Below are 23,329 nucleotides of genomic sequence, written 5' to 3' on the forward strand. Positions count from 1 at the left end.
CGACCGGACGGTGGCCTAGAGACGGCCGGTCAGAGCCAGCACCAGGGGCGGGGCGTCGGGAGGCAGGAGACACAGCACCGGTGAGACGTGGAATGTGTGTTTATGCAGGTAGAAAAAAGTGCACAGAGCGGTGGGGGCGTGGGGGGCGGGGAGCCCTGGCCTGGGAATCGCAAGGACCCTGCTGCGGTCAGGGGGCTCCCGCAAGGGCGGGGCTGGAGTGAAGGATTTACGCGGGATCTCTGTCAGTGGACAATCCGCATTTGGGGCGTGTGGCTTAAGAACTGGCTGCGCCCTTTCTGCACTTGATCCCTGAGAACACAGAGGACCTCAGAGGCGGGTCTCTCCGGGGCCCGGGGCCTCACAGAGCGGGGTTGGGGTAGCCCCGAGCTCTCAGAGCAAGGCCAGGCCCGGGGGCGGGAGGACTCCGTGTTTTCCGCAGGGGCGGGCCCGGGGGGCGCGCGGCCCCGGGGCGAGCGGGGGGCGGTCAGCCGAAGAGCTTGAGGAAGCAGGGCTGGCAGTAGGGCTTGCCGGCGCGCTCCTGGAAGGAGCCCTTGGTGAGCGGGCGCAGGCAGAAGGTGCAGGTGAAGTGGTCTGGGTGGAAGCGGCGGCCCAGCGCCGACACGCAGCGGCCGGTCACCGGGAGGCCACACGTGGCGCACAGCGAGCCGCGGCGCGCGTGGAAATGGTTCTCGCACAGCGGGCGGCCCTCGTGCTCGAAAAAGCTGCCTCCGGAGAAGGGCGCGAAGCATTCCTGGGGAAGGGGGGCCGCGACGGCATGGGTCAGCGGCCGAGCCGGGCCAGAGAACTCGCGTCACTCGCGCAGGGCCGCGCTGTGACCCTCGCAGCCCCGCCCAGACGCGAAGCGCCGCTCCGGAAGGAACCTGCCGGGAAAACTCGCCCCACCGGGGCCTGTCCCGCCTCCCGTGGACCCGCCCCCCCAGGCCTCGCCCCCCCCAGGCCTCGCCCCCCCAGACCTCGCCCCTCCAGGCCTCGCCCCCCCAGGCCTCGGACCCCCCCCAGGCCTCGCCCCCCCAGGCCTCGCCCCGCCAGGCCTCGCCCCCCTCAGACCTCGCCCCCCCAGGCCTCGTGCCCCCCAGGCCTCACGCCCCCAGGCTTCGCCCCCCCAGACCTCGCCCCGCCAGGCCTCGCCCCCCCAGACCTCGCGCCTCCAGGCCTCGCTCCCCCCAGGCCTCGCCCCCCCAGGCCTCGTGCCCCCCAGGCCTCACGCCCCCAGGCCTCGCCCCCCCAGGCCTCGTGCCCCCCAGGCCTCACGCCCCCAGGCTTCGCCCCCCCAGACCTCGCCCCCCCCCAGGCCTCGCCCCTCCAGGCATCGCCCCCCAGGCCTCACCCCCCCAGACCTCGCCCCCCCGCGGCCTCGCCCCCCGGCGCACCCTGCAGACGAAGCAGTCCGGGTGCCAGAGCGCACTGAGCGCCGAGATGTAGTTGTCCAGGATGGGGCCCTGGCAGCCCTGGCAGCGCGGGGCGAACAGCTGCAGGAAGTCCCGACGGCAGTAGGGGCGGCCCTCGCGCTCGTGGAAACCTGGGGGCGGGAGGCGAGTGGGCCGAGAGGAAAGGGTGCGGGCGGGACCGGGACCCGCGACATCCGACACTGGGGCAGAAGGGGCAGTCAGAGGCGGGCAGGGAGGACGGGGTCTGAGGTGGCCAGAGCGGGAGGGGCTGGGAGGGAGCCCCGTGTGCGAGAGGGTGGGGCCAGAGGAGACCGAGAGAAAATTCATGTCCCCAAGGGCTCCGGAGGTCGGAGGGTTGGGGCGAGATGTCCCCGGACCCGCGGCTTTCCAGGCGAAGCCGAGCTCTCTCACCCTCATCTCCGAACGGCTCTCGGCAACTGACGCAGCAGAAGTGCTCTGGGTGCCAATGGGTGCCCAAGGCGGTTACCATCTTCTGCGGGGAGTGAAAGGGGACACTCAGTGTGACCGTCCATCCCTTCTTGCCCCTCTCTACCGCTCCGAACCTGACTGGGCTGAGGAAGGAGTCCAGGGGACGGAAGGTCTGACAGGAGTTTGGGAACCAAAGAGGAGAGCGGAGTCCAAGGGGCCATGGAGATGCCAAGGGGCGGGTGGGGACCAGTCCGGATGGGGCCCATCCCACAGGCTCTCTGAGTGGGACAGTGACAGATCTGCGGGGCCAGGCGGGGCTCACGTGTCGGATGGGCTGGTTGCAGAAGCCACATCTTGGTGAGAAGCGCTCGAAGTAGCATTCGGGGCAGAAGGGGGCTCCATCCTTCTCAAAGAAGCTGCTGCCTCCCAGGGCCATGGAACAGCCACCGCACAGGAAGTGCTCAGGGTGCCAGGCCCGGCCCAGAGCCGTCACCACCTGTGATTCAGGGGGATGAGTCTGACTGCCACAGGCTCAGTGAGCTAAGGTTTACGTGGCATTTTTCACTCTTCTCTCGGAGAGACCAGGATGAAGGCTCTAATGTTCAAGACCAAGCAGCCTGTGAGTGATGGGGATTCAACCCAGCCTTGCTCCAAGGTTGACTGATTTATTCAGGAGGCATGGCAGGCACAGTGCTCACAATACTTTTAGGGGCCCATGAAAATGTTTTAATTTCTTTTAAAATTGAAAGAAAAAAATAAACTAGAAGAAAATGATTTAATATCTAATACAAATATATTCATCTTTATACCAACACAGACATAAAGTACAATTTTTAATTTTTTTAATGGAAGAAGGAACCCATGAAGATGAAAGTCATAATGACACCCTGCGTTGCTACGATTGGTGATTCTGGGATGGAAGTCAGGTACTTTATCTAGCAGGAGGCTGTGGGCCAACTACTGGGCACAGCTGTTGTCAATCACATCTGCTTAGTCAATAAGTCAAAAACCAGAAATCCCAGACCAGACTCTGACAGAGGAGAGACAGTCTCTGGATGCCTGAGAAATGGTGGGTGGAGCCAATGAGTCTTCTGAAGATTAACTGAGATGGGAGTTTGTAAAGGAGCTAGAACAGTGCCTGACACACGGTAGGGTCATAATAAATGATAACTAGGTTGGAATTCTCACCCTACCACTTACCTGCTGTGTGACTCAGAGCTTCAGTTTCCTCATCCATAAAATATGAGTATCAGTAATACCCACTTCATAGACTTATTTATTAAAAGGGAACAGCACAAAGCCTGGCTCTCAGTAAATATGGGTCTGTGGGTCTCTGCCTCCCCTCTCTCAGGGCTCCACTTACCTGCCCAGCAATAGGTTTATTGCAGGAGCCACAGAGGCCCTTGGCCTGCGTGGGAACACCACGGCGGCTGAGGTCGGACTGCAGCAGGCCCAGCATGGTGTCCAGGCTGCCCTTGCTAGTCGGCTCTGGTGGGGAGGGGGAACCCTCATTCATGGAGCTTGCTGCCGGTGGCTGGGTTGGCCCAGAGGCTGGAAGCTGCAGTGGGGAGGACATGAGAATTGAGTCAGCAAGGCAGCAGGCATGGCAGGGTCTAGAATGAGTTGGGGAGCCACAAATTGACACCAGTCCAAACCCCGCCTGACTCACATGGTTCTGGACACGGAAGTCAGAGAGCGAGGCCATCAGTCTATCCAGCTCCAGAGTGGCCGAGGTGGCTGACGACTTTGGGAGGACAGGAGATGGGCTGGAAGGGCTGTAAAGAACACAGCTTGTGTCATCACAGGGCCTCCCAGAGTAATGCTCCCTCTAGTAACTCTGACATCCAAGGCCCATCACCTGTCTCCCAGCCCTGCCAACTATGCCAAACTCACAGGCTGGGTCTTTTCTTGTCTTCAGATTGGTCCTCCTTCTGGTCCCCTGCAGCCACTTTGCTAGATGGGAACTGAGACATTATTTCATCTGGAGACAGGAGAGAAAGATATTGGCCGTAGGGTCATGCTCAACTCATCCTCCCAGTTGAGGCTTTGTGTTCCTTGAACTGCTACTCTGGGAAGTATATTCCCCTTGGTCTCTGCCCTTCCCTGCCCTGCCCATCTCCCATCAAGGCCTGCCTCAGTAACCCTGGTACCTGTGATGTTGAACTGGGTGGCATTAAGTTCCTGAAGCAACCGGTCTAGCTCACAGAGCCCAGTACCCAAGACACCACTGGAAGAGGAGAATGGAGGGGCCGCAGGGGCTGCAGGCTTTGGGGACCGAGGCTTGCATACCGTACTGGGAAACAGAATGGGAGCCTGGGTTCAGGGGTGGGGAATCCAAGCCTTCTCACCTGAGCCTCAGTTGGCTTCCCTATCCCCCAGTTCCCAGGCTCCTCACCTGTACAGATGGTCTTTGTCCCCGGAGGCTCCTGGAGACTCTCCAGACCCTGTCTACAGAGAGGAGATGCATATGTGGGATGACTGGCTTGGACTTTGCTCCACTCAGGCCAAGATTCCCCTAGCCTGGGCCAAGCTGTGCCCTAGTAGCTGCTCCAGTCCCCAGCTTCTGATCTCACCTGTGTCTGGTGGCCATAGGTTGGGGGAGGTGTGAGTGGCTCTGGGGGGTGCTCTTTTGGAGCACCTGACCTTGGCATATGTGAGGTGGTGGTCTCCAGGTCAGAGAGCAGGGCATCTGCAGGGAGAGGCCATCAGGGTGAGAGATTGAGGGGGTCACTGTTAGGGCAGAGACAGGGCCTTACGAGATCAGAGGATAAGAGCAAATGGGCAATATTTGAAAAGGACAAAAGCCAGTATTAAGAGCAGAGGTCAAGAATCAGAAGGAAATACAGGGCCAGACAGAGGCAAAGAAGTGAAGTGTAGCAAGGAATATTTATGACCAGAACATCCCAATTGGCTCATCCTGGGGGTCAAGCACAAACCCAGCCGCCTGATTCTTTTAACCTCCCCATCTTCCCCGATGCAGTCAAAACTGGCTCTACTCTAGCCAAATCTGGCTCCACTCCAAATTGCTCAATTGGACGTAAGCCTGGCACCCAGCTTTCTGATTGGGTGCACTCTCTGCCACACTCTCCAATTCCTCCCCCTACCTAAATAGGCTGCGCCCAGCCTGGCCCACTTCCAAGCCCCACTGAGTCCCACCCTATGCTCCTCATTAGCGAGTTTGCTGGGACCTGCTTTCTGATTGGCTGCTTCTCCACGGTCCCGTGCCAGTTACTCTTACTGAGGAGCACCCTCTACTGCAGGATGCTGGAAGCCCTTCCCTCCCGTGGTGGGCACAGCCTTGCAGCCCCAGTCTCAGCAGAGAGGACAAGATACCTGGGTCCTCCTTCCAGCTCAAGACACCTCCCGACCCGGTCCCGACACCATCCCCAGATCCGGGTGCTTCGAACCCTTTCCCTTCCAGAACCTAGAAGTTCCTGCCCCTTCCCCCTTCAAACCCTTAATCTCTCTCTGGCATCTTGACACTCCTCATCTATTATTCTCTTCCTTGCCCAAGGACTTGACCCCAGCCATCCTTAGGAGCCCTTAACTTTTCTTTTCTCAAAACCCTGGCCCAGGCCCGCGTTCTTGTCCAAAACTTGACGTCATGCTCTCCCCTCCCGTCTACTTTCCCAGGCCCCGGGCCCAGGGTCCCTTTAACTCCTCCCTTCCCAGAGCCCCCGAGGCCAGGAGCCCACCGGCACTAGACCTCCCATTTCCTCCCCCGCAGCCAGGGACGAAGGCGCGGAGCTAGGGAAGAAGGGAGGGAGCGGCGGCCCGGGAAAGGCAGGAAGAGAGGCAGGAAGGGAGACGCGGAGTTGGAAAGGAGACGCGGGCAGAGACAAGAAGCGGGAGCTAGAGGATGGGGAGAGGCCGGGAGTGCGACAGCGGGGAAGCAGATCTAGGCGGCGGTGAGGGGCTGGGGACCCGGGGATCCGGGCCCCACTCACCCAGGTCCTCCATGGCGGGGCGCAGGCGGGTGGCGCGGGGCGAGCAGGGCGGGGGCCTTGTCCGGTGGGGGCGGGGGCGGGGGGACGTCCGGGAGCTGGGAGCCCGGGCGTGACCATGTAAGGAAGCCGGGACCCGCTGGGATGGGGATGGGGGGGCCGCGAACGGGGGAACCCGGGGTGGGGGCGTGGACGGGAGGGAGCGCCTCTGCCCACCCGAGCCCAGCCCGCCGGCCCGCCTCGGAGGCGGCCACACCCCAGCCTTGGCCTCAGCGGCACGGAGCCGCAGGCGACCAGAGCCAGCGAAGGGGCTCTTCCAAACCAAGCCCCAGAGGCCCAAGCACACAGCCGCCAAAGCCAGCACCCGAGTCCTAGACCGAGCCTCCCTCCCACGCGGGCCGTTCCTGAGAGACTTGTCCCAGACAGAATTTTTGAGTTGGGGGCAGGAGTGATATGCTCTAAGGTTCAGTCAGACCCCAGGTTCAAAGACCTTCCATCGGAGACTGGGACAGACAAATAACCAGAGATCCCAAGAGGCATACACAGTAGACACAAAGAAATCTCTCAGGGTGGAGGCAGACAGAGCCACCCCACCCACACTCTAAGCCAGGACCTTCCCTCCAAGACTTGGACATAGACACAGGTAAACTGAAACCCGGGCCCAAGCCCCAGAGACTCCGGGAAAACACTCCAGGCAGCCAGACCTCAGCCAGCCTGCAGACCAAAGCCTTCCCCAACACTGAGGTGACCCAAGCCTGTTCCAAAACAGCCATTTCCCAGCATACTGATGAGCACAGAGAAGGCGAGACACAGACTCCACCCACAAAGTACCAAGAGGCCTTCCTTCCCCAGACAGAGGCCCTAGAGACCAGAGTGGAAAGGAGACTCCCTAGAGATGGGTGTGGACACAACGGTGCTGCAGCCACTCTTAGACAGATCGGAGCACCGGACTGTGGGTCTCAACCCAGGAGCAAATCAGAACCTGGGGAGCTTTTTAAAAATACTGATGCCCAGGTTATCCCACAGTCCAATTCAATCAGAAAGGGCCCAGGCATCAGTATTTTTCAAAGCTCTCTGCATGGCCCTAACATAGCCTGAGAACCAGAGGCCTGGATGAACACCCACAGAGGCCCTGAAACAGCAAGACCAGGCTTAGCTCCCCAGAAGCAGACCCTGGCAGGCCCAGCTGGGCACTCTCCTCGAAGGCAGGCTGCTACCCACATGGTCAAAGATCTGGAAGTCAGGTGAACCCTTCCCTCACCTGAATGCCAGCACAGGGCTTTGGCTCTCTCTGGGCATGATTAAGACAGGGCCTCAAAGACCCCAGGAGCACAGCAGGTCTTCCCTCAGGCAGACAGCAGTAAGACATGTGGCCCAAGAGAGGAAAATGAACGCAGAGACAAAGAGCCCAAGATGGGCAAAAGACAAGCAGGAAACAGTAACGCTGAGGCCTTCCACACACATCCACAGGCTCGCAGCACTCCCGCAGACAACCCTCTCAGCCCTGACCGAGGTCTGTGTGTCCAGCTGGGTGTTATGTCTGAGCAATGGGGCCCTGTGAGCAGGAAGTAGACTCCCCTGGGGGCTCAAAACCATATCCTAGGAAGAAGTCTGCGAACTCTACCCTATCCCGGGGCTCCAGGAACCACTGGTCGATTACTTATGCCGAGGGTGGCCTGTGTCAAGGCACAGAGACCTAGATAAGACTCCGCTTGGTGGGGGAAGGGGGGGGGTACTACCACAGGAAAGTAAGCAGAGACATCACACAACAGAGGTATCCAACCCCAAAGTTTTTAATCTCAACTCCAGAGGGCTGGGCCCTGGGCTGTTCTCATGGGCCCCAAGCCCAGACCCTGGCCTTGGCTTCTCACTCCTGGGTCTTCAGATCCTCATCCTGCGGTAGCTGAGGCAGCTCGCTGGGTAGGGAGCTGCAGGCCTGGGTCCAGCAGGAAGTGCAGGTCAGGGCTGGGACGGGGGCTGGGCCCAGCAGAGGTTCGTAGAGGCAAGGGGAGGGTGGGTCTAGGTCCAAGGGGCTTGCAGGCGGCAGAGCTGGGCTCACAGCCGGAGACACCAGGCCTTGCAGGCAGCAAGGGGAGTCCGCAGCAGCATCCTGGGGGTCCGGCTCCATCTTCTCATCAGTTCTCGATGATGACTCCTTCTGCTCAGCCTCCTCCCTGACCAGTCTGAGGGAGGTCTCCTTCACAGCCAAATTATCCTTGGGTCCCCTCCCAGGGGACATCAACAGTCTAGGCTGGGACCTTTGCCCCCAACTCAATCCCCATCACCACAGCCAGTAAAGCCTCAGTCAGGAGCCCTGCCTCCTCACCTGCTGCCTCCACAAGCCCCACCAGGGCCAGGCCCCGCTTCCTTGGGCACTGCCCCGGCCCCAGTGTCCAGCGGGCACAGTGGGCAGCCAGCCGGGGCCGGCCCAGGCGGAACACCTCACCCACAGACTCTGGCCCGCCCTGAGGCCCCAGGTGGATGCGGCCCACGGCCTCTTCCAGCTCCTCCTCCAGCCCAGGCAGCAGGAAACGGCCAGCAGCCTCCAGCGCCTCCTCAGCCTCTGAGCCCAGCAAGGGCTGGCCTGGCGGGGGCACAGGCCCCAGGGCAGCCCCACAGCCCCGGCAGCCATGCAAATGATGCAGGATAGGCCAGGCTGCACTGGGTGACAGGCCTCGCAGTGGCACTAGGTCCATCTGGGCTTCGGCAAAGCTGCCAGAGAGCAGAGCCCGGAAGAAAGGGGAGGCAGTAGCTGAGGCAGCTCGCTGGGCAGGGAGCTGCAGGCCTGAGTCCAGCAGGAAGTGCAGGTCAGGGGCCGGGACGGGGGCTGGGCCCAGCAGAGGTCCGTAGAGGCAAGGGGAGGGTGGGTCTAGGTCCAAGGGGCTTGCAGGCGGCAGAGCTGGGCTCACAGCGGGAGACACCAGGCCCCGCAGGCAGGAGAGGGAGTCCGCAGCAAAGAAGAGGAAGAGCGGGTGTGGAGCAGGCCGAGTTAGCGCTGCGAGGAGAAGACGGAGGCCGCCCTGGTCCAGAAGTAGCCGGCGCCACAGAGAGGGCTTCCTACGGGGCAAAAGGCAGTCTTTTAGGAGGTGGAAAAGAGCGAGACTGGGAAATAGCAACATTATTCCCCCGACCCCTGCAAGGCACCCACACCCCCTCACCGGCAGATGAAGGGCAGGGTCAGCGCGCAGGCCACACGGTCCTCAGGGCTCCCAGAGAGCAGCAGGTGAGTGAGGGCGCCTACTCCGAAGGGTGACTCGGCCTGTACGGTCAGGTTCTGCAGCAGCATCTCACCTGCAGGGGTGGGCAGAGCTGCTCAGGTTGGAGTTGGTGCCCAAGACTGGGCTGGGAGCGGCAAAGCAGGACTCTAGGCCCTTGAAAGGAAGGAGGGTAAGATCTCTGGGCAAGCAATTAAGGCACGGAAGAGGGGGATGGCTGCAGGCCCTGGAGGGCCGGGGTCAGGAGGCTAGGAACTGGAAATCAAGGGCGAGAACAGAAAGTGGGATGGTCAGGGTGCACGTCTGGGTCCTCAAGGACCGAAACAGTCTGCAGTCAGGGCCCGGAAGACAGGGCAGTCCCTGGCAGTGCCGGAAGTGGTGGTGGGGCGTGGGAGGACGTGGTGCCTGAGCCTGGGTTCACCAGTCAGTGGTGGGGCGAGTAGGCAGAACAGGGCAGAACCAAGAACAGAGCTGGTAAAGAAACAGACAGGCAAGATTCTAGGCTGTCGGGGGCCACACCTGGTGTCAGGGTATGTGTGCCCCAAGGCTTGGGCAGAGGACAGAGCAGAACTCCACATGCTAGGCCTGAGGAGCAGAAGGGAGTGCCCCACTCTCCACCCGGTGACCGGGGTTGTTCGACGGTGGGCCGGGAGGACAGTGAGGGGGCAGGTGAGTGGTGGGCTGAGGTTCTGGGCCCACTGAAAGCACAGGAGGAGGCTGGGGCGCCCAGTGTGGGCAGGAAAGCAGGGGAGGAGACTTACCCAGCTCTCGGTGCTGGCTGCGGCGAGCAGGCCGGGCACGTGGTGCGGGCCAGTCATCTGGTGCGACGCCAAGCACCAGCCAGGCCCGCAGCAGCGCTGCGCCGTAGCTGCGCACGAAGGCCTCGAGGCAGGCAGGGTTGCAGGTGAGGCGCGCCAGGATGCGCAGAGCGCGTGGGCTTGGTGGACCGGGTGCCCCGGTCACGTAAGCCAGTAGGCCGCACAGCGCAGGGCCGGTCACCAGAGCCCCGCTGGGATCAGGAGCTTGGGAGAAGCGGGACAGCAGCAACAGCGCAGGCCCCTCACGTCCCCAGGGCTCCTCGGTGGAGGCAGCAGGGCTGCGGCCTGGCGTGCGCAGTGTGCGTGGCGTCCGCAGCAAGGTCGGGCTGACTGGCTCCGCTGGCTCTGGTGGGGGACAACGTTCGGGAGACCAGTCCGGAGAGACGTCTCCGGGGCCTGCGGTGTAGCCCTCAGAGATCAGCCATGACCTGCAGAGGGCAGAGGACATTGAACCCAGAGCCAAGGTGATGGAACAGAGTCAAAGGAGGCTTCTTACGAAAGGAGGTGAAGTGGGAGAGAGGAGGAAGTTGGATAAGGGGGTGATGGGAAGAAAAGAAATTGGGGAGTGGGGACCAAAACCTCTTTCAGAAATTACTGATGCTTATCATGTGCCAACCCCTGTTTTGGGTGCTGGGGAAAAGCACCAAACAAAACAAAGTCCCTGTCCTCCGGGAGCTGATGTTCTATTGAGAGAAAGCAGACAACAGTATCAGTAAACCGTATGGTAGGTTAGTGTGGTGTAAAATGACAACTGAGAAAAATAAAGGAAGTCAGAGATAGAGGCATGTATGAGGAAGGGTGTTCAAGGTAGACAGAACAGCAGTCAAAGAGGCCCTGAGATGGTGCCCACCTACCATGTGCTAAATCTAGCTAGAAGGCGTGCAGTGTGTAGCAGGCACCAGGGAAAGCCCTAGGAAATGACGTCAGGGAGTTCACAACAAGGCGACATTTACTGAGCAACACTTAGTGTCAGCTAACGAGCAAATCTTAACAACAACTCCATGGGGCACGTATGTTACACACAAGGATTCAGAGTCTCCAAAGAGTTCATTCGCTTGCCCATGCTGTTCCTCCGCATAAGTGATGGTAACAGAATAAGAACTTGACTCCAGAGCGCACCATCCTAACCGTACACGTACTAGCTCCCAATGAACTTGTCTAGGCACCAAAGTTCAGAGGTGCTGGTGTGGACCCAAAGCCAAAAGGTAAATCCAGGGGACAAGACGTATGTTTAATGGGGACTGGAAGGTGGTCATGTCAGAAAGAACAAGGAATCGGGAGTCCTAGTCAACAAAAGTCTTACTGAGACAGAATGGGGGACGGGGTAGTGAAAAGGACCAGAAGAGACACAAATCCCCACCCCACAGCATCGCCCACCCTCCCAATCCCTGAGGTGAGGACTCACCTGAGGCTCCGGAAGCTTCCAGCCTGTGCCCGCTCAGGGGTCCGCTCCTCAGGGAAGTCCCAGGAAGCGGCTTCTCTTCCCTCTTCTTCCTCATCGCCAACCTCACCACACAGCTGCCCAGCCAGGAGAGGTACAAGTCCCAGAGCCTGTAGCCTGCCCAGGGCCCCAGTGTCATAGAGAAAGCCCACAAGGGCGGCCACAACACGAGGGTGCCAGGCACTGGCACGAGGGTCCTGCAGCAGGCCCATCAGCAGCTCCAAACCACCAGCGTCTCGCAGCCGGGCCCGGTTGATGGCCTCCCGGCACAGGAGGCACACAGCCCGCACCAGGGGCTGCTGGGAGGCGGGGCTGGCCCCACTGGGGCCCCGGCGTCGCTGGAGCTCACCTAGTAGCACCTCCACACCACCAGCATTGCCTAGTGCAGGTCGTACCAGGCCTTGGGCACACAAGTTGGCAAGGATCAGAATGGTGGCCTCGCTTACTGCCCGTTTGGGGTGGGAAGCCAGGCTGACAAGTGGGCCCAGTCCCCCACCCAGACTTAGCTGCTCAGCACAGGCCCGGGAGCAACCTCGGCTGAGTTCCAGGAGGGCACGGACTAGGGCTGAGGTCAGTGCAGAGTCCGGGGTAGCAGCCAGGAGCTCAGCCAGTGGGCGCACTGCTCCCTGCTGTGCCAGGGCCAGGCGGTGCTGGGGTGAGTCCGCCAGGTTGCGGAGGGCACGCACCACACTCTGCAGACACTGTGAGTCCTGGCAGGCTGTCAGGCTCTCAACAAGCAGGGGAACAGCACCTGAAAAGGGGAGGAAAGTGGAGGACAGAAGGTGAGCAAGCACAGACACTCAAGCCCTTCTCCCACCTCGAGCCCCCGCTGCCCCCACCCTCACAGCCTTCTCACCAGCAGAGTGGATGTCCCCACAGCTCTCAGGTTCCATGGCTAAGTTCCCCAGAGCCCGGGCTGTTCGGTTCTGGATGCTGTCTGTCTTCACGCACTGGAGAATGGTCACTGCAAGGAGAATTTGGGCTCGTGAGAGTTCTACCCTTTACTGTCTCTCTCATTAATCACCTCAAGAATGTGGCCTGAGAGTCAGGGAAGGCCTTGAAAAGAGGTTAACACTTGATCTGGTCTAGAGGGCTAAACAGGTAGGTATTTGCTAGAAGGATGGTGGATGAGGGTGTTAAAGGACATTTCTGGTTTGGAAGCAGTCTTTGCAAAGGCCCAGAGGTGAGACTCAGTGTCTGTGCTATAACCTCGTGAAGGGCTTCGAATGCCAAGCCAGGGGTCAGGACCTGAATGTGAAGACACTGGGACCAATGCAAGGGTTTTCAGAAGGGGAGTGACCCCTGGCATCCATTGGAAGAAAGGAATAGGACTGGGGGAGTGGTGAAGACGCTGTCACATAGTCCAGGCAAGAAAGGACAATAGCTTCTTAAACCAACTCAGCTATAAGCACCACCCAAGCCAGGTGCACCAGTCTCTGGGCACATGATAGAAGTAGGGATAGAAAAATGGATGGATTCAGGACCTATTCAAAATGCAAATTAGAACCTGAATTATGGGGGTCACTTAATGTACCAGGTATCTTGTCAAACATTATGACCCAGATGCATCTTATGTAAATGTTAAATGTATTAATACTTCATTTATCAGAAAAATTAATATTTTATCACAACTAGCATAATTTCATGGAGGGCAAGCCATGTTTTGTAAACTGTGTTCACATGATTGCCACTAGGAGGCACCAATTGAGCTGGTAAACAGAAAAGCTTCTCTTTTGCTAGGATTTGTTCTTATTGTGCGTTTCTATTATAATGACGTGAAGTACCGAGCCCATGCTTAGAGTAGTTGGGTGCTATATTTGTATTTCATTTTCTCCCCACTCCAATTTTGCGAGATAGCTATTATTGTCCTATTTTACAAGGAATCTTAGCCTCGGAGGGATTAGGTGACTTTTGTAAGAGAACTCCCTTTCCGAACCACTACACCTTGTGGCATCCGCTCATCAAGTAGGGCTTCAGACCCTTGCACATGGCCAGACACATAGTAGGCACGGAGTGTCCTCTTAACTGGAGGATAAGAATCATCTGAAAAAGTCACCAAACAACCCTTTGGGCTCTGCTAGTCCAGATGCCAGGGAAGTGCCCACCAGTCAATACCTAGATCATGCCTGTGTTTATCTGGTCTGGGAGAGCTCTCGTGTGATCTATACAGAGAACGGTGACGTCGCGGGGCATGACAGCTTGAGAAATGAGAGCACTGCGTCATCATAAAGCACGTTATTCCAAGCTATGACACAAAGAATTCAAGACTGCCCAAGCCCAGACAGAGGGAGATACAGGTGGAATCTTTCTAGGAAATGGGGGCGGAGCACTTACCCAAAGGGAGTATGCCTCCGAGTCTGCGCACTTCAGCCCGGCACGCCCCTTCCGTACAGCAGTTGGCTAGGATGCTGAGCGCCAAGTCCAGCGTCTTGCGCAGGCGCACTGGCGGCGAAGGCGTCGACGACACAGCGGCGGGGGCGGAGCCCGATGAGGGGGCAGGGCCAGCAGTAGCTGACACGTCCGATGAGGGGGCGGAGCCGGGGCCGGCCTGGGAAGGGGCGGGGCCCGCTGCAGCCGCTCGCCGTAGCAGCGCGAGAAGGGGGCGGAGCCCGCCGCGTGTCCGGAAGCGTTCGATTCCCCCCGCTGCCTTGATGTGGCGCGTGCGGAGAGCTAAGAGCGCACAACCCAGGGGTGTCTCGTTGGTAGCTGAGTCCTCTTCCCCACCCAGGCCCTGCCCGGCCGCCGCGGCGAGCTGCGCGAGGCAGAACGAGAGCGAGTCCGTGAGGGCTGGCTTTGCAGCCGCCATCTTGGCTCGGGCCTAAAGCTCCGCCCCACTTGTCGCCGCTTAGCCGAGGGAGCGGAACTGGAAGAGAGGGGCGTGGCCGGGGTCCTCCTCTCTGACGCTTTTTAAATAGCGCCGCCGCAGTTTTCCCGCGAGTCGGAAGTTGTAATTATCGAGGTTGCACAGTCGCAGAAGGCACGTCGGGAGTGGTGGTTATCTAATCGTTGTGCGAGCCCAGGAGGTGCGTGCGGTGCATGCTGGGACTTGTAGTCCGCACCAAGCTTAACATGCCTCTCAGGGCGGATGGGAAACTCTCTTCCAGGAGTCTCCCAGCGGGCCGGCGCCCCTGGAGATCCAGATGTCCAACCATGGAGTCTTCCTACCGTGCTGCTTTGCCCCGGCGTGTCCTTGGCAGGGACCGCCTTTCTGCCTTCAGGCTTACTTCGGTGCCCCCCAGTGGTGGCCGGGGCCCCGAAGTCCGGGCTGACCGGCTCGGAGTACCCTGAGCCAGGCCGAAAGTGTTAAGTCCTGACACCAACGCAGATGGGAGCTCTTGCTCGGTCAGGTGAATGAGAGGGTTAAACCTACCGAGAACGTTCGCTGCCACTTCCTAGAGCGGCACTGGCTTGTGGACTTTTCCGTTTCCGTTGCCGGACCCCCGGGTCCCGAGTGTCTCCAGGTCTGGCTGTGTTTATGAGCTGAGTAGCTGGCATCTAGGGAACCGGGCGCTGTTCCCCCGCAATGGAGTCGGCGGCACCAGAAGTGGCGAGGGAGAACCCGGACGGGGCGGAGCAGCAGGGGAGCGGAACATTAAGATACCGGGGAGGCTCCAGGTCGCCCCTGGATTACGAGGTTGTTCTGCCTGAGCGGCCTTTCCTGGTGTGGCAGGGGCAGCCGACCGCCCGGGAAATGCTGCTGGGCCTGCAGTACCTATGTAGGCCAGGCTCTGGGCCTGGAGAGGAAGAAGACTTTGCCAAGACCAACCTTCCTGCACTCTCCAAAGCCTTCAAGTGCCGGAAGTGTGGGCTGACCGCAGCCTGCCTCCCCGACCTCATTCACCACCAAAGCAGCCACGCAGGTGACAAGCTTTACAGTTGTCCAGAGTGTGGCAAAAGCTTCCGACGTGGCTCAGATCTGGTTAAGCACTACCGGGTACACACTGGTGAAAAGCCGTACCCCTGCCCCGAGTGTGGCCGTTGCTTCAGCCTTAGCTCCAACCTTATCCAGCACCGTCGTTCCCACGCAGGCCTCCGGCCCCACAAGTGCCCGGAGTGTGGGGAGGCTTTTGGCCGCAGCTCAGACCTGGTAAAACACAAACGGGTGCACACAGGTGAGAAGCCCTACACCTGTGCTGAATGTGGTAAGACTTTTAGCGTTAGCTCCAACCTGATCCAACACCAGCGCACGCACACGGGGGAGAAGCCTTACCGCTGTGGGGACTGCGGTAAGAGCTTCAGCCTTAGCTCCAACCTCTTGCAGCACCAGCGCTCACACACTGGTGAGAAGCCCTACCGCTGTGCCTGGTGCGGCAACAGCTTTGGGCGCAGCTCCTATCTGCTCAAGCACCAGCGTTCACACACTGGTGAGAAGCCCTACAATTGCTGTGAGTGTGGCAAGAATTTCACCAACAGCTCAGACTGCCTTCGGCACCAGCGCACCCACAACGGAGAGGGGCCCTTCAGGTGTCCGGAATGCGGCCGTGGCTTTAGTGAGCTCACTCAGTTCACTGAGCACCAGCGCATCCACCTGGGTGAACGGCCCTATGCCTGTTCAGAATGTGGCAAAAGCTTCTGCCATAGCTCCAAGCTCCTTAAACACCAACGCTTGCACACAGGTGAGAAGCCCTACAAGTGCTCTGATTGTAGCAAAAGTTTTGTGGACAGTTCAAATCTGCTGCGGCACCAGCACACTCACACAGGCCAGAAGCCTTATGCTTGCAGTGAGTGTGGCAAGAGCTTCAGCCAGAGCTCTCACCTGCTCGTCCACCAGGTGGCCCACAGTGGTGAGAAGCCCTATATCTGCCTGCAGTGTGGCAAGGCCTTTGCCCGAAGTTCCAACCTGGGCCAGCACCAGCGGACACACCAGGGTGGCAGCCTCTGCAAATATCCCAGGCTTCAGTTTTAGCTCAAATTTCAGCTCTAACTTTGGTCCAGTGTTCAAGGAGCCTGAAGGGACTAGGGTCTCTACGCAGACCCGCTTTCTGCTCCCCTAGGGCCGTTGACGTGAGAGCTGATGATGGGATTTGGAAGGGTCTCCACATCTTTTGCCAGGCCTTCTGGGCTGAGTCAAGGAACCCCAAGCTGGAAGAATCAGAACACTAGAGTTGTGATCACTGTCTTCAGGGAATCCTTCCAGACAAGCGGGTTTAGGCCTTTTCTTTAAGGCTGCAAAGACGAAACTTTGGCCAGCTAGAGGGAGAGTTTTGGGATGGCAGGAGCCGTCTGGCACTGACCTAGCTGCTTGCAGATGTAGGACACTTCTGGCAACTGCTCACCTGCTCTCTTCACACACCTAGGGAGTGATGGGGTTAATCACACCAACAGCAACAACTACCTCTTCCCAGAGGAATGGGACCAGGAGCCAGGCAAGCCCCTGTGAGGAGTGCAATGGCAGCGGGGTGGGAGGGGATCCCTAACCTAACTTCAAGAGGGGACCCTGAGGAAGACTGTGTTCTGGCAAAGGGACCAGAGAGTTTGAACTTGGGATCATTTTGTGAGCTCTGGGGTGTGTGACCCTTCTGAAAGACCTCTCACCACACGAGAACTATCTTTACAGGTGGAGCAGGGTGGTAGGGCCCCAGAACAGACCTGTCTGTTGAGTTCAGGGGATGCTTTGCAGCATTTCTAGGCAGGGGCAAAAAGCTCAAGGTTTGCCTGTACCTTCCCCTTCCTCAGCCCCTTCCCTCACAAGTTCCCCAGGCTCTTTCTCTGCTCCCCTGTCAATAGAGGAAAAAGTGGTGAAGATCACTTGTGCCTGGACACTGGGGACTGAATGTGGCCGTTTTGCCTGGCATTGCCCAAACAAATGTATTTCTACTGGTAAAACTTGTGTATATGGGAGCCGGGGGAGGCTTCCCGAAGCACTGCATAATCTGTGCTCAGAGCAGAGTCCAAACTGTGAGGCCCTTCCCTCCCCACAGCTGCGTGTTCCTGGGAGAGCCACAGACTGAAGCCCTTTTGAGGTTGGAGGAGGGAGCTGCCTGTGGGACAGTCCTACCATTAGCCCAGGCATCTGGTTCCCTGCCCCCAAATTTTGCCTTTTATCAGGCTTGCCCCATCGAGGACTGTGCCCACAGAGAGGAGGGGCTAAAGGGAAGGAACATGGAGTAAGCCCACCCTCGGCTTCGAGCTCAGAGTGTTTGGGATGGTCTCTTCCTGGCTGTGTGAGCTGGGGCAGGTCTGTCTCGTCTGAGCCTGTTTCTTCGTCAGGGATGGCTGCCTCACCAGGTTGTGGTGAAGACTCCACGGGAACATCTACATGAAGCACCTGGGTCAGAGAAGTGACTAAACCTCAGGTCCCCCCTTTCTCCCTCGAGTCTAGACCCCTGTCAAGCACTATGCCAGCTCATGCGCTAGTGTCTCCCTAAGATTGCAGAAATGAGCGAGACAGCTGCGGCCCTGGGGTGGCTTGCTAGCCTCTGAAGGACGGGGACTGAGGACGAGTAACAACACAGAGTGAATGACGCTGGGAGTAAAGAAGGGCCCTGCCTGGAACAAATCAGGGACGCTTCATGAGGTGACTCTAACGAATAGCACTTGTGTCCTCAAGTCAGAAGCAACAAATGCCCCCGACCCAGGGGGTCAGTGATGAGGGAAAGGGTTTTTGACATGTTCCTTGTCGAGGACGCCTCAAAGAGCACAAGCCAGGGTTTGAGTTGCAGGCCTGAGCCCAGCGTTTACACAGTAGGAACTCAATAAATAGCTGTGAATACTGATCAGGTCCTGTTCACACTGCTTACTGGTGGCCTTTGGGCCTCAGTTTCCTCAGAGTTGCACTGAGTGAGTGTCAAGTGTTATAAACTTACTCTGCAAAGTCTACCTTCACACAGATATTAGGTCTGTGGTAGATGTGGGCATGGGAGAAGGATTTGTGTGCAAAATCCCTTTCAGAGATAAGCTAATCTCTCACACTGAGGCAGGTATTCCTGGGCCCCTTCTCTCAAATTGCATAAAACCGGCCTAACCAGAACAGGGAGTCAGGCCGGCCACAGAAGCAGGAGAGATGGGCTTAAGCCAACAGGTATCCTGGGCCTTGCGTTCACTGTGCCCTGAGCTGGGTTTAGAAGCAGCCTGACTGTCCAAGCATGTGACCAGCGCTTAGGCCAGAGATAGGAAACACATTTGTTTTGGCCCTCACAGTGTGTGTGTGTGTGTGTGTTTAAACAATTGAGCCAACAATTAAATCAGGAGATTTCATGTCACAATCTAGATTCTACTATTTTGTTTGTTTTGGTTTTTAAATCAGAAGATTTAGCAACATTGAATCTTTATGGCAATGATTGGTTGTGGAGTGGCTGCCCCGAACATGGACAGTCCCCACCACTCCCTGTCGTATCCCTGACTCAGCATGTTTTGTTTGCGTTACTTGCCTGACCCCTACAGAAAGGATTTGAGATTCCAATTCCCAGCCTACCCTATCATGGGTGGGAAGGACTTCCATGCAGTGAAGCCAAAATGTACCTTTTCCTTCACCCCTTACTCCCGCCACCCTGCCATTTTCCTTCCCCTCCCACAAAACTCTTCAGTGACAGATCCACCCTTCTTCCCTGAGCCTGCCTGTCTCCCTGCCACCCTACTTCCACCTCCAACCCTCCCAGATATCACCCCTTAATTTGAATCTTCCTTGCTTATCTGAAAGGGTGAGGGCAGAGTGTACAGGCCCAGCTAGGCAAGGCGAACCCTCGTGTGCCTTGGTCAGAGGTCAGGGTATTAGGCCCTGGCCCCTGTGGGCCTCAAGGAGCTAGTCCCTGGCAGACATTCCTCACAGAGCTATTGTGGGCAGCAAACAAGTATGCAGATGCTCTGTAAATGCTAGACTGAGGAGAGAGTGGCACTCGGTGACATTGCCTCCCCTGGGCTGGCCCCACTCCTGCCTAGTTTTGGGCATGAGATTATTCCAACACAATCACAGTTCTTTCTGTGATCTCACCTAGTCCTGGGACTCAAGTTCCTCCCTTTAAGCCTGGTGGGCCATGCAGAGGCTGGTGCTGGGGCAGGGGGATGGCCATGGCCTGGCAGCTGGAGTCCCATCCACCCATACAGTTGATTGTGATGTGGCAGGTGATTTTGGAGGGGTACTTGGGACACAGGAGCAGTGCCCCCCATCCCAGACCAAACTCCCTCCCTTGCCTGGACATCCCCATAGGCATACTCCCAGAGGACAAAGACTATATCTGCATTGTGCCTGCTGAATTCCATCATCCCATATGGCACAGGCACAGAGAGCCCTGAGAAAGGCCCATCACTGCCTAGATGATTTGCAGCTTCTCTCCCCTGGGATCTGGGTCTGTTTCCCAAAGGTGTGGAGGAGGAGGGGAGACTGTCCCAGGAAGGGCTGAGGAGAATGAGCTGACTCAGGGCAGACCTGTCCCCCTCCTACCACAGCCCAGCCACAGGGCTGAAGGTCCCAGGGATATTAACTTCAGGCATGAGGACAGGTAAACCCCTAGGCAAGGGCAGAGAGTAGGGGTCCATTTGGGAACAGAATGGCGGTGGGGAAGGAGGTGGCTGGCTAGATCCGAGGCCTGCAAAAAGAGGACGTAGGGATTCCCTGACGTCAGCTATCCATGAAGGGTGGGAGGAGGGGGAGAAGTCCTTAGCATGAAGTCCAGGAACATGACATCCTTCTCTAATGTAATAGGGTACTCCCTCTCCACCTTACCTCCTGGCTGATTTTGATCCCAGGGGTGTGAAGATCTCTGAGAATGTCTGAGGTAGGTCGTGGCTTAGTGGGTAGCACTGAAAGCTTATGACTCTCTGATTCCTGGGAAATGGCCATGGAGCTGTTCTACCTCCCTCCTGCCACAGCTTCCGAGCACACACCATTCCAGGTCACGGACATGCCGCCTCTCACCTCCCTTGACCCCAGACCCACTTCAGCCCCTGTGCTGTAGCTGCTCAGAGTTGGAAGGGAGAAGGGAAGAGACGGAAGCTCCATCTGGGGCCATGGCTGTGAAGCACTCGGGATAGAGAACTTTCACTAATCATGAATTAGTAACCCCCACTCCAGTCATCAGTTCCAAGCAAAAATCTGACCCAAAGGTTCACAGTGTTTCCCCCTAGGATCGGCTGGAGGAAGCTAAGATTGGGATTCCAGCATCCTTGCTCAGGAAATCTGTCACCAGAGAATCCCTTCCCCTCCTGGACCCCGGGGTCTCACCCACAGAACTAATCTACCTCTCTCCACCGTTATATAAACTAGTCTGGGCTAACCACAGACTCTCTGAGGTAGATCCTAGGGGATTCTTATGTGATAGGATGAAAAGAGAGAGACTAAAGTCCTGCTTGCTATGTTACCTCCCCCAGGCTCGCCAACCTCCCCCATTCAGAATCCAGCTGAGCTCCAGCAGCAAAGAAAACGGGGCCTCTAGTTTAAGAAATGGAGATCTCCAAGTCCATCCACCAAAGCTCATGTGCTCAACTCCCAGGAAAGGCCTCACTCAGCTAAAAACTTTGTATCATGAGAGAGTAAATGGATGAGTTCATGAATCTTGTTTCACGGTTTAAGAATGTTTAAGGGCACTTGCACCTAAACACGAAAAATTGCCGCTGCATTAAAATATGGCAAGAAAACTGATGCTCTTAATGATGGCCCAGAATTAACAAAAAAGTTATATTATGCTAAGTAACTTCATTCATTCATAATCCTTTACTGAATGCCTGCCAAGTGCTAGGGTTCTGTGCTGGGCTCTGAGAATACAGCAGTGAAAAGATAAATGAGGTCTCCACGCTCATAGAGATTAAGTTACGATCCTTGCCCCCAGGCTCGGGGCTCCTCTACTCCAAGTCAGTGACAAATGCAACCAGTTGGGAAACACAGAGGAGGGATCAGCTCCCAGAAGACATAGGCAGGCTTTGCAGAGGAAGTGGTCTTCACCAGAAAGGCTCTAGATCTTTATCTTTTCTTTCTCTGTCTTCCATTTAAAAAGACAGAGAAGTCAGTATTCCAAATAATGGCAGTGAAAATAGGTTTAGATCTGAGAAGGGCAAACACTTTCTGTAAGGAAACACAGCTCCCAAAAGCTGCCAGGAACTTGGGGTTTTATTGCATTCTGTGAAAATGAGTTTTCTGCACCCCTCTTTGCACCCACCTCATCTTGGACTACATGGCCAAGTTTGGAAATGAAAGGCCGGAGCCAGTATAATAGCGGAAAGCATCTGGAATGGATCCATCCAGGTGCAAGCTGAGAAATGACCCCATCTCATTTCCACTAAGAGACTTAAAACAGCAATCATTTAAGCACGATGGCTCACTCCTGTAATGCCAGCACTATGAAAGGCCAAGGCAGGAAGATTGCTTGAGGCCATGAGTTTGAGACCAGCCTGGGCAACATACCAAGACCCCAGTATCTATTAAAAAATTGTTTAAATTAAAAAACAAATATTTATGATCTCTCAGTTTCTGTGAGTTAGGAAATTGGGCTCAGCTTCACTGGGTGCCTCTGGCTGCATTCAAGGTACCAGCCAGGGCTACAGTCACATCAAGGCTTCGCTGGGGGAGGGTCCGACCCTAAGTGCACTCATACCTGCTGGCAGGCTTCAGGTCCCCCTTGGCTGTTAACCAGAGACATTAGTTCTTTGCTTTGTGGGCCTCTTCTCGAGGCAGCTCGCAACATGGCTTCCCCAGACCAAGCAATCAAGAGAGTAGAAGCTACAGTCTTTTTGTAGCCCAATATTAGAAGTGACATCCCCTCACTCTGCTGCACTTTTTGCTAAAAGGGAATCACCAAATCCAGTCCACACTCAAGGGGAGGGGATTATGAGGAGGTGACTACTAGGAGGTGGACATCACTGGGACTATCTTAGAGGCAACCTACCGCAGTCCCGGTGAACCGTCATTGACCACACACAAGCCTTGTGAACTGCGTCTGTCACACACACCCATCCCTCCCCTCGCTCCCACCTTTCAGGGTGGGGCAACCTAGGATGATGGTAAAGGCTAAAGACCCTAAATGAATTGAGTGGAAAGCCTGGGAGAGGGTCAGGAGGTGGGTGTGGACGAAGTCAGGGAGAGACCAGGGCAGAGCACAGAATCGCTCCAGAGGCTTTGCCTCACGGCCATTGGTGTGGATGCTCCGGACCTGCAGTTACCCACGTTCTCCAAGCAGCGGGACACAAATCCCTGGATTCTCACAATAAGCCGATGTGAAAGTGTCTGCAACCTGGAGATTTTGAGCTTTGTCAGCACCCTTGACAGGTTTGTTTGTTTGTTTTTTTCCCCCAGTAAGAATATCACTGTATTTATTTTTCTACAGGCACTTTTATTGCTTCGCATATTTTCCCCTCAAAAAGAACAAAAAAAAAAAAAAATCCCAAAGCTTAGAAATGGATCACTTGGCCCTTTCTCTTCTTATGTCCTCCCAGTTCTCTTAATGGCCAGCAGCCACTTGGAATTCCTCATTCTATGACCTTATTTAACCTTTATCGCCTCCTGACAGGCCCTGTCTCCAAATAGTCACATTGGGGGTTAGGGCTTCGACATATAAATTTGGGGGGACACAAACAGTCTATAACACCCCAATGCCCCCAGCCAAGGCAACCATTAATCTACATCTTACCTCTATAGGTTACCTATCCTGGACATTCATAAAAATGGAATCATACAATGTGTGGGCCTTGGCAACTGGCTTCTTTTACATAACATAGTGTTTTCAAGGTTCACCTATGGTGTAGCATTTTATTTCTCTTAATTGGGAATATTCCATTTTATGGATTGCTATGGTTTGAATGTGTCCCCTAAAGTTCATGTAGTGGAAATTTAATCCTCAATGCAACAGTGTTGAGAGGTGGGGCCTCTAAGAGGTGATTAGGTCATGAAGGCTCTGCCCTCGGGAATGGATTAACGCCAGTATCACGTGAGTTGGGTGGTTACTGAGGGAGTGAGTTCCTGAGTAAAGGATCTGCTCTGTGCCCCCATCCCTCCTCTCTCACACACCGGCTCTCCTGCCCTTCCACCTACTGCCACGGGATGATGAGCCAGAAGGCCCTGGGCAAATGCAGGCCCCTCAACCTTGGACTCTCCAGCTTCCAGAACTGAAAGAAATAAATCCCTGTTCTTTATAAATTACCCAGT

General features: G+C 56.8%; 3 protein-coding genes across 3 annotated transcripts; 1 reads left to right on the forward strand and 2 right to left on the reverse strand.

Moving 5' to 3' along the window:
- Positions 1 to 84: 84 nt before the first annotated feature.
- On the reverse strand, positions 85 to 5,922 carry TGFB1I1 (transforming growth factor beta 1 induced transcript 1). Its single transcript, XM_045543228.1, has 11 exons — positions 5,786 to 5,922; positions 4,412 to 4,527; positions 4,234 to 4,286; positions 3,989 to 4,131; positions 3,732 to 3,819; positions 3,508 to 3,613; positions 3,202 to 3,396; positions 2,161 to 2,334; positions 1,821 to 1,902; positions 1,392 to 1,540; positions 85 to 751 (listed from the first exon to the last, which is right to left on the reverse strand). The coding sequence occupies exons 1-11, from the start codon at positions 5,796 to 5,798 to the stop codon at positions 485 to 487; spliced, it is 1,386 nt and encodes a 461-aa protein (XP_045399184.1). The 5' UTR covers positions 5,799 to 5,922; the 3' UTR covers positions 85 to 484.
- A 1,635-nt stretch (positions 5,923 to 7,557) lies between these two features.
- On the reverse strand, positions 7,558 to 14,750 carry ARMC5 (armadillo repeat containing 5). Its single transcript, XM_045543230.1, has 6 exons — positions 13,591 to 14,750; positions 12,113 to 12,220; positions 11,221 to 12,007; positions 9,759 to 10,243; positions 8,941 to 9,073; positions 7,558 to 8,839 (listed from the first exon to the last, which is right to left on the reverse strand). The coding sequence occupies exons 1-6, from the start codon at positions 14,060 to 14,062 to the stop codon at positions 8,029 to 8,031; spliced, it is 2,796 nt and encodes a 931-aa protein (XP_045399186.1). The 5' UTR covers positions 14,063 to 14,750; the 3' UTR covers positions 7,558 to 8,028.
- On the forward strand, positions 14,245 to 17,972 carry LOC123632680 (zinc finger protein 501-like). Its single transcript, XM_045543231.1, has one exon. It carries the CDS (start codon positions 14,780 to 14,782, stop codon positions 16,160 to 16,162), a length of 1,383 nt encoding a protein of 460 aa, XP_045399187.1. The 5' UTR covers positions 14,245 to 14,779; the 3' UTR covers positions 16,163 to 17,972.
- Positions 17,973 to 23,329: the final 5,357 nt, after the last annotated feature.

Source organism: Lemur catta, chromosome 2 (assembly GCF_020740605.2).
Source record: "Lemur catta isolate mLemCat1 chromosome 2, mLemCat1.pri, whole genome shotgun sequence".
Lineage (NCBI taxonomy): Eukaryota > Metazoa > Chordata > Mammalia > Primates > Lemuridae > Lemur > Lemur catta.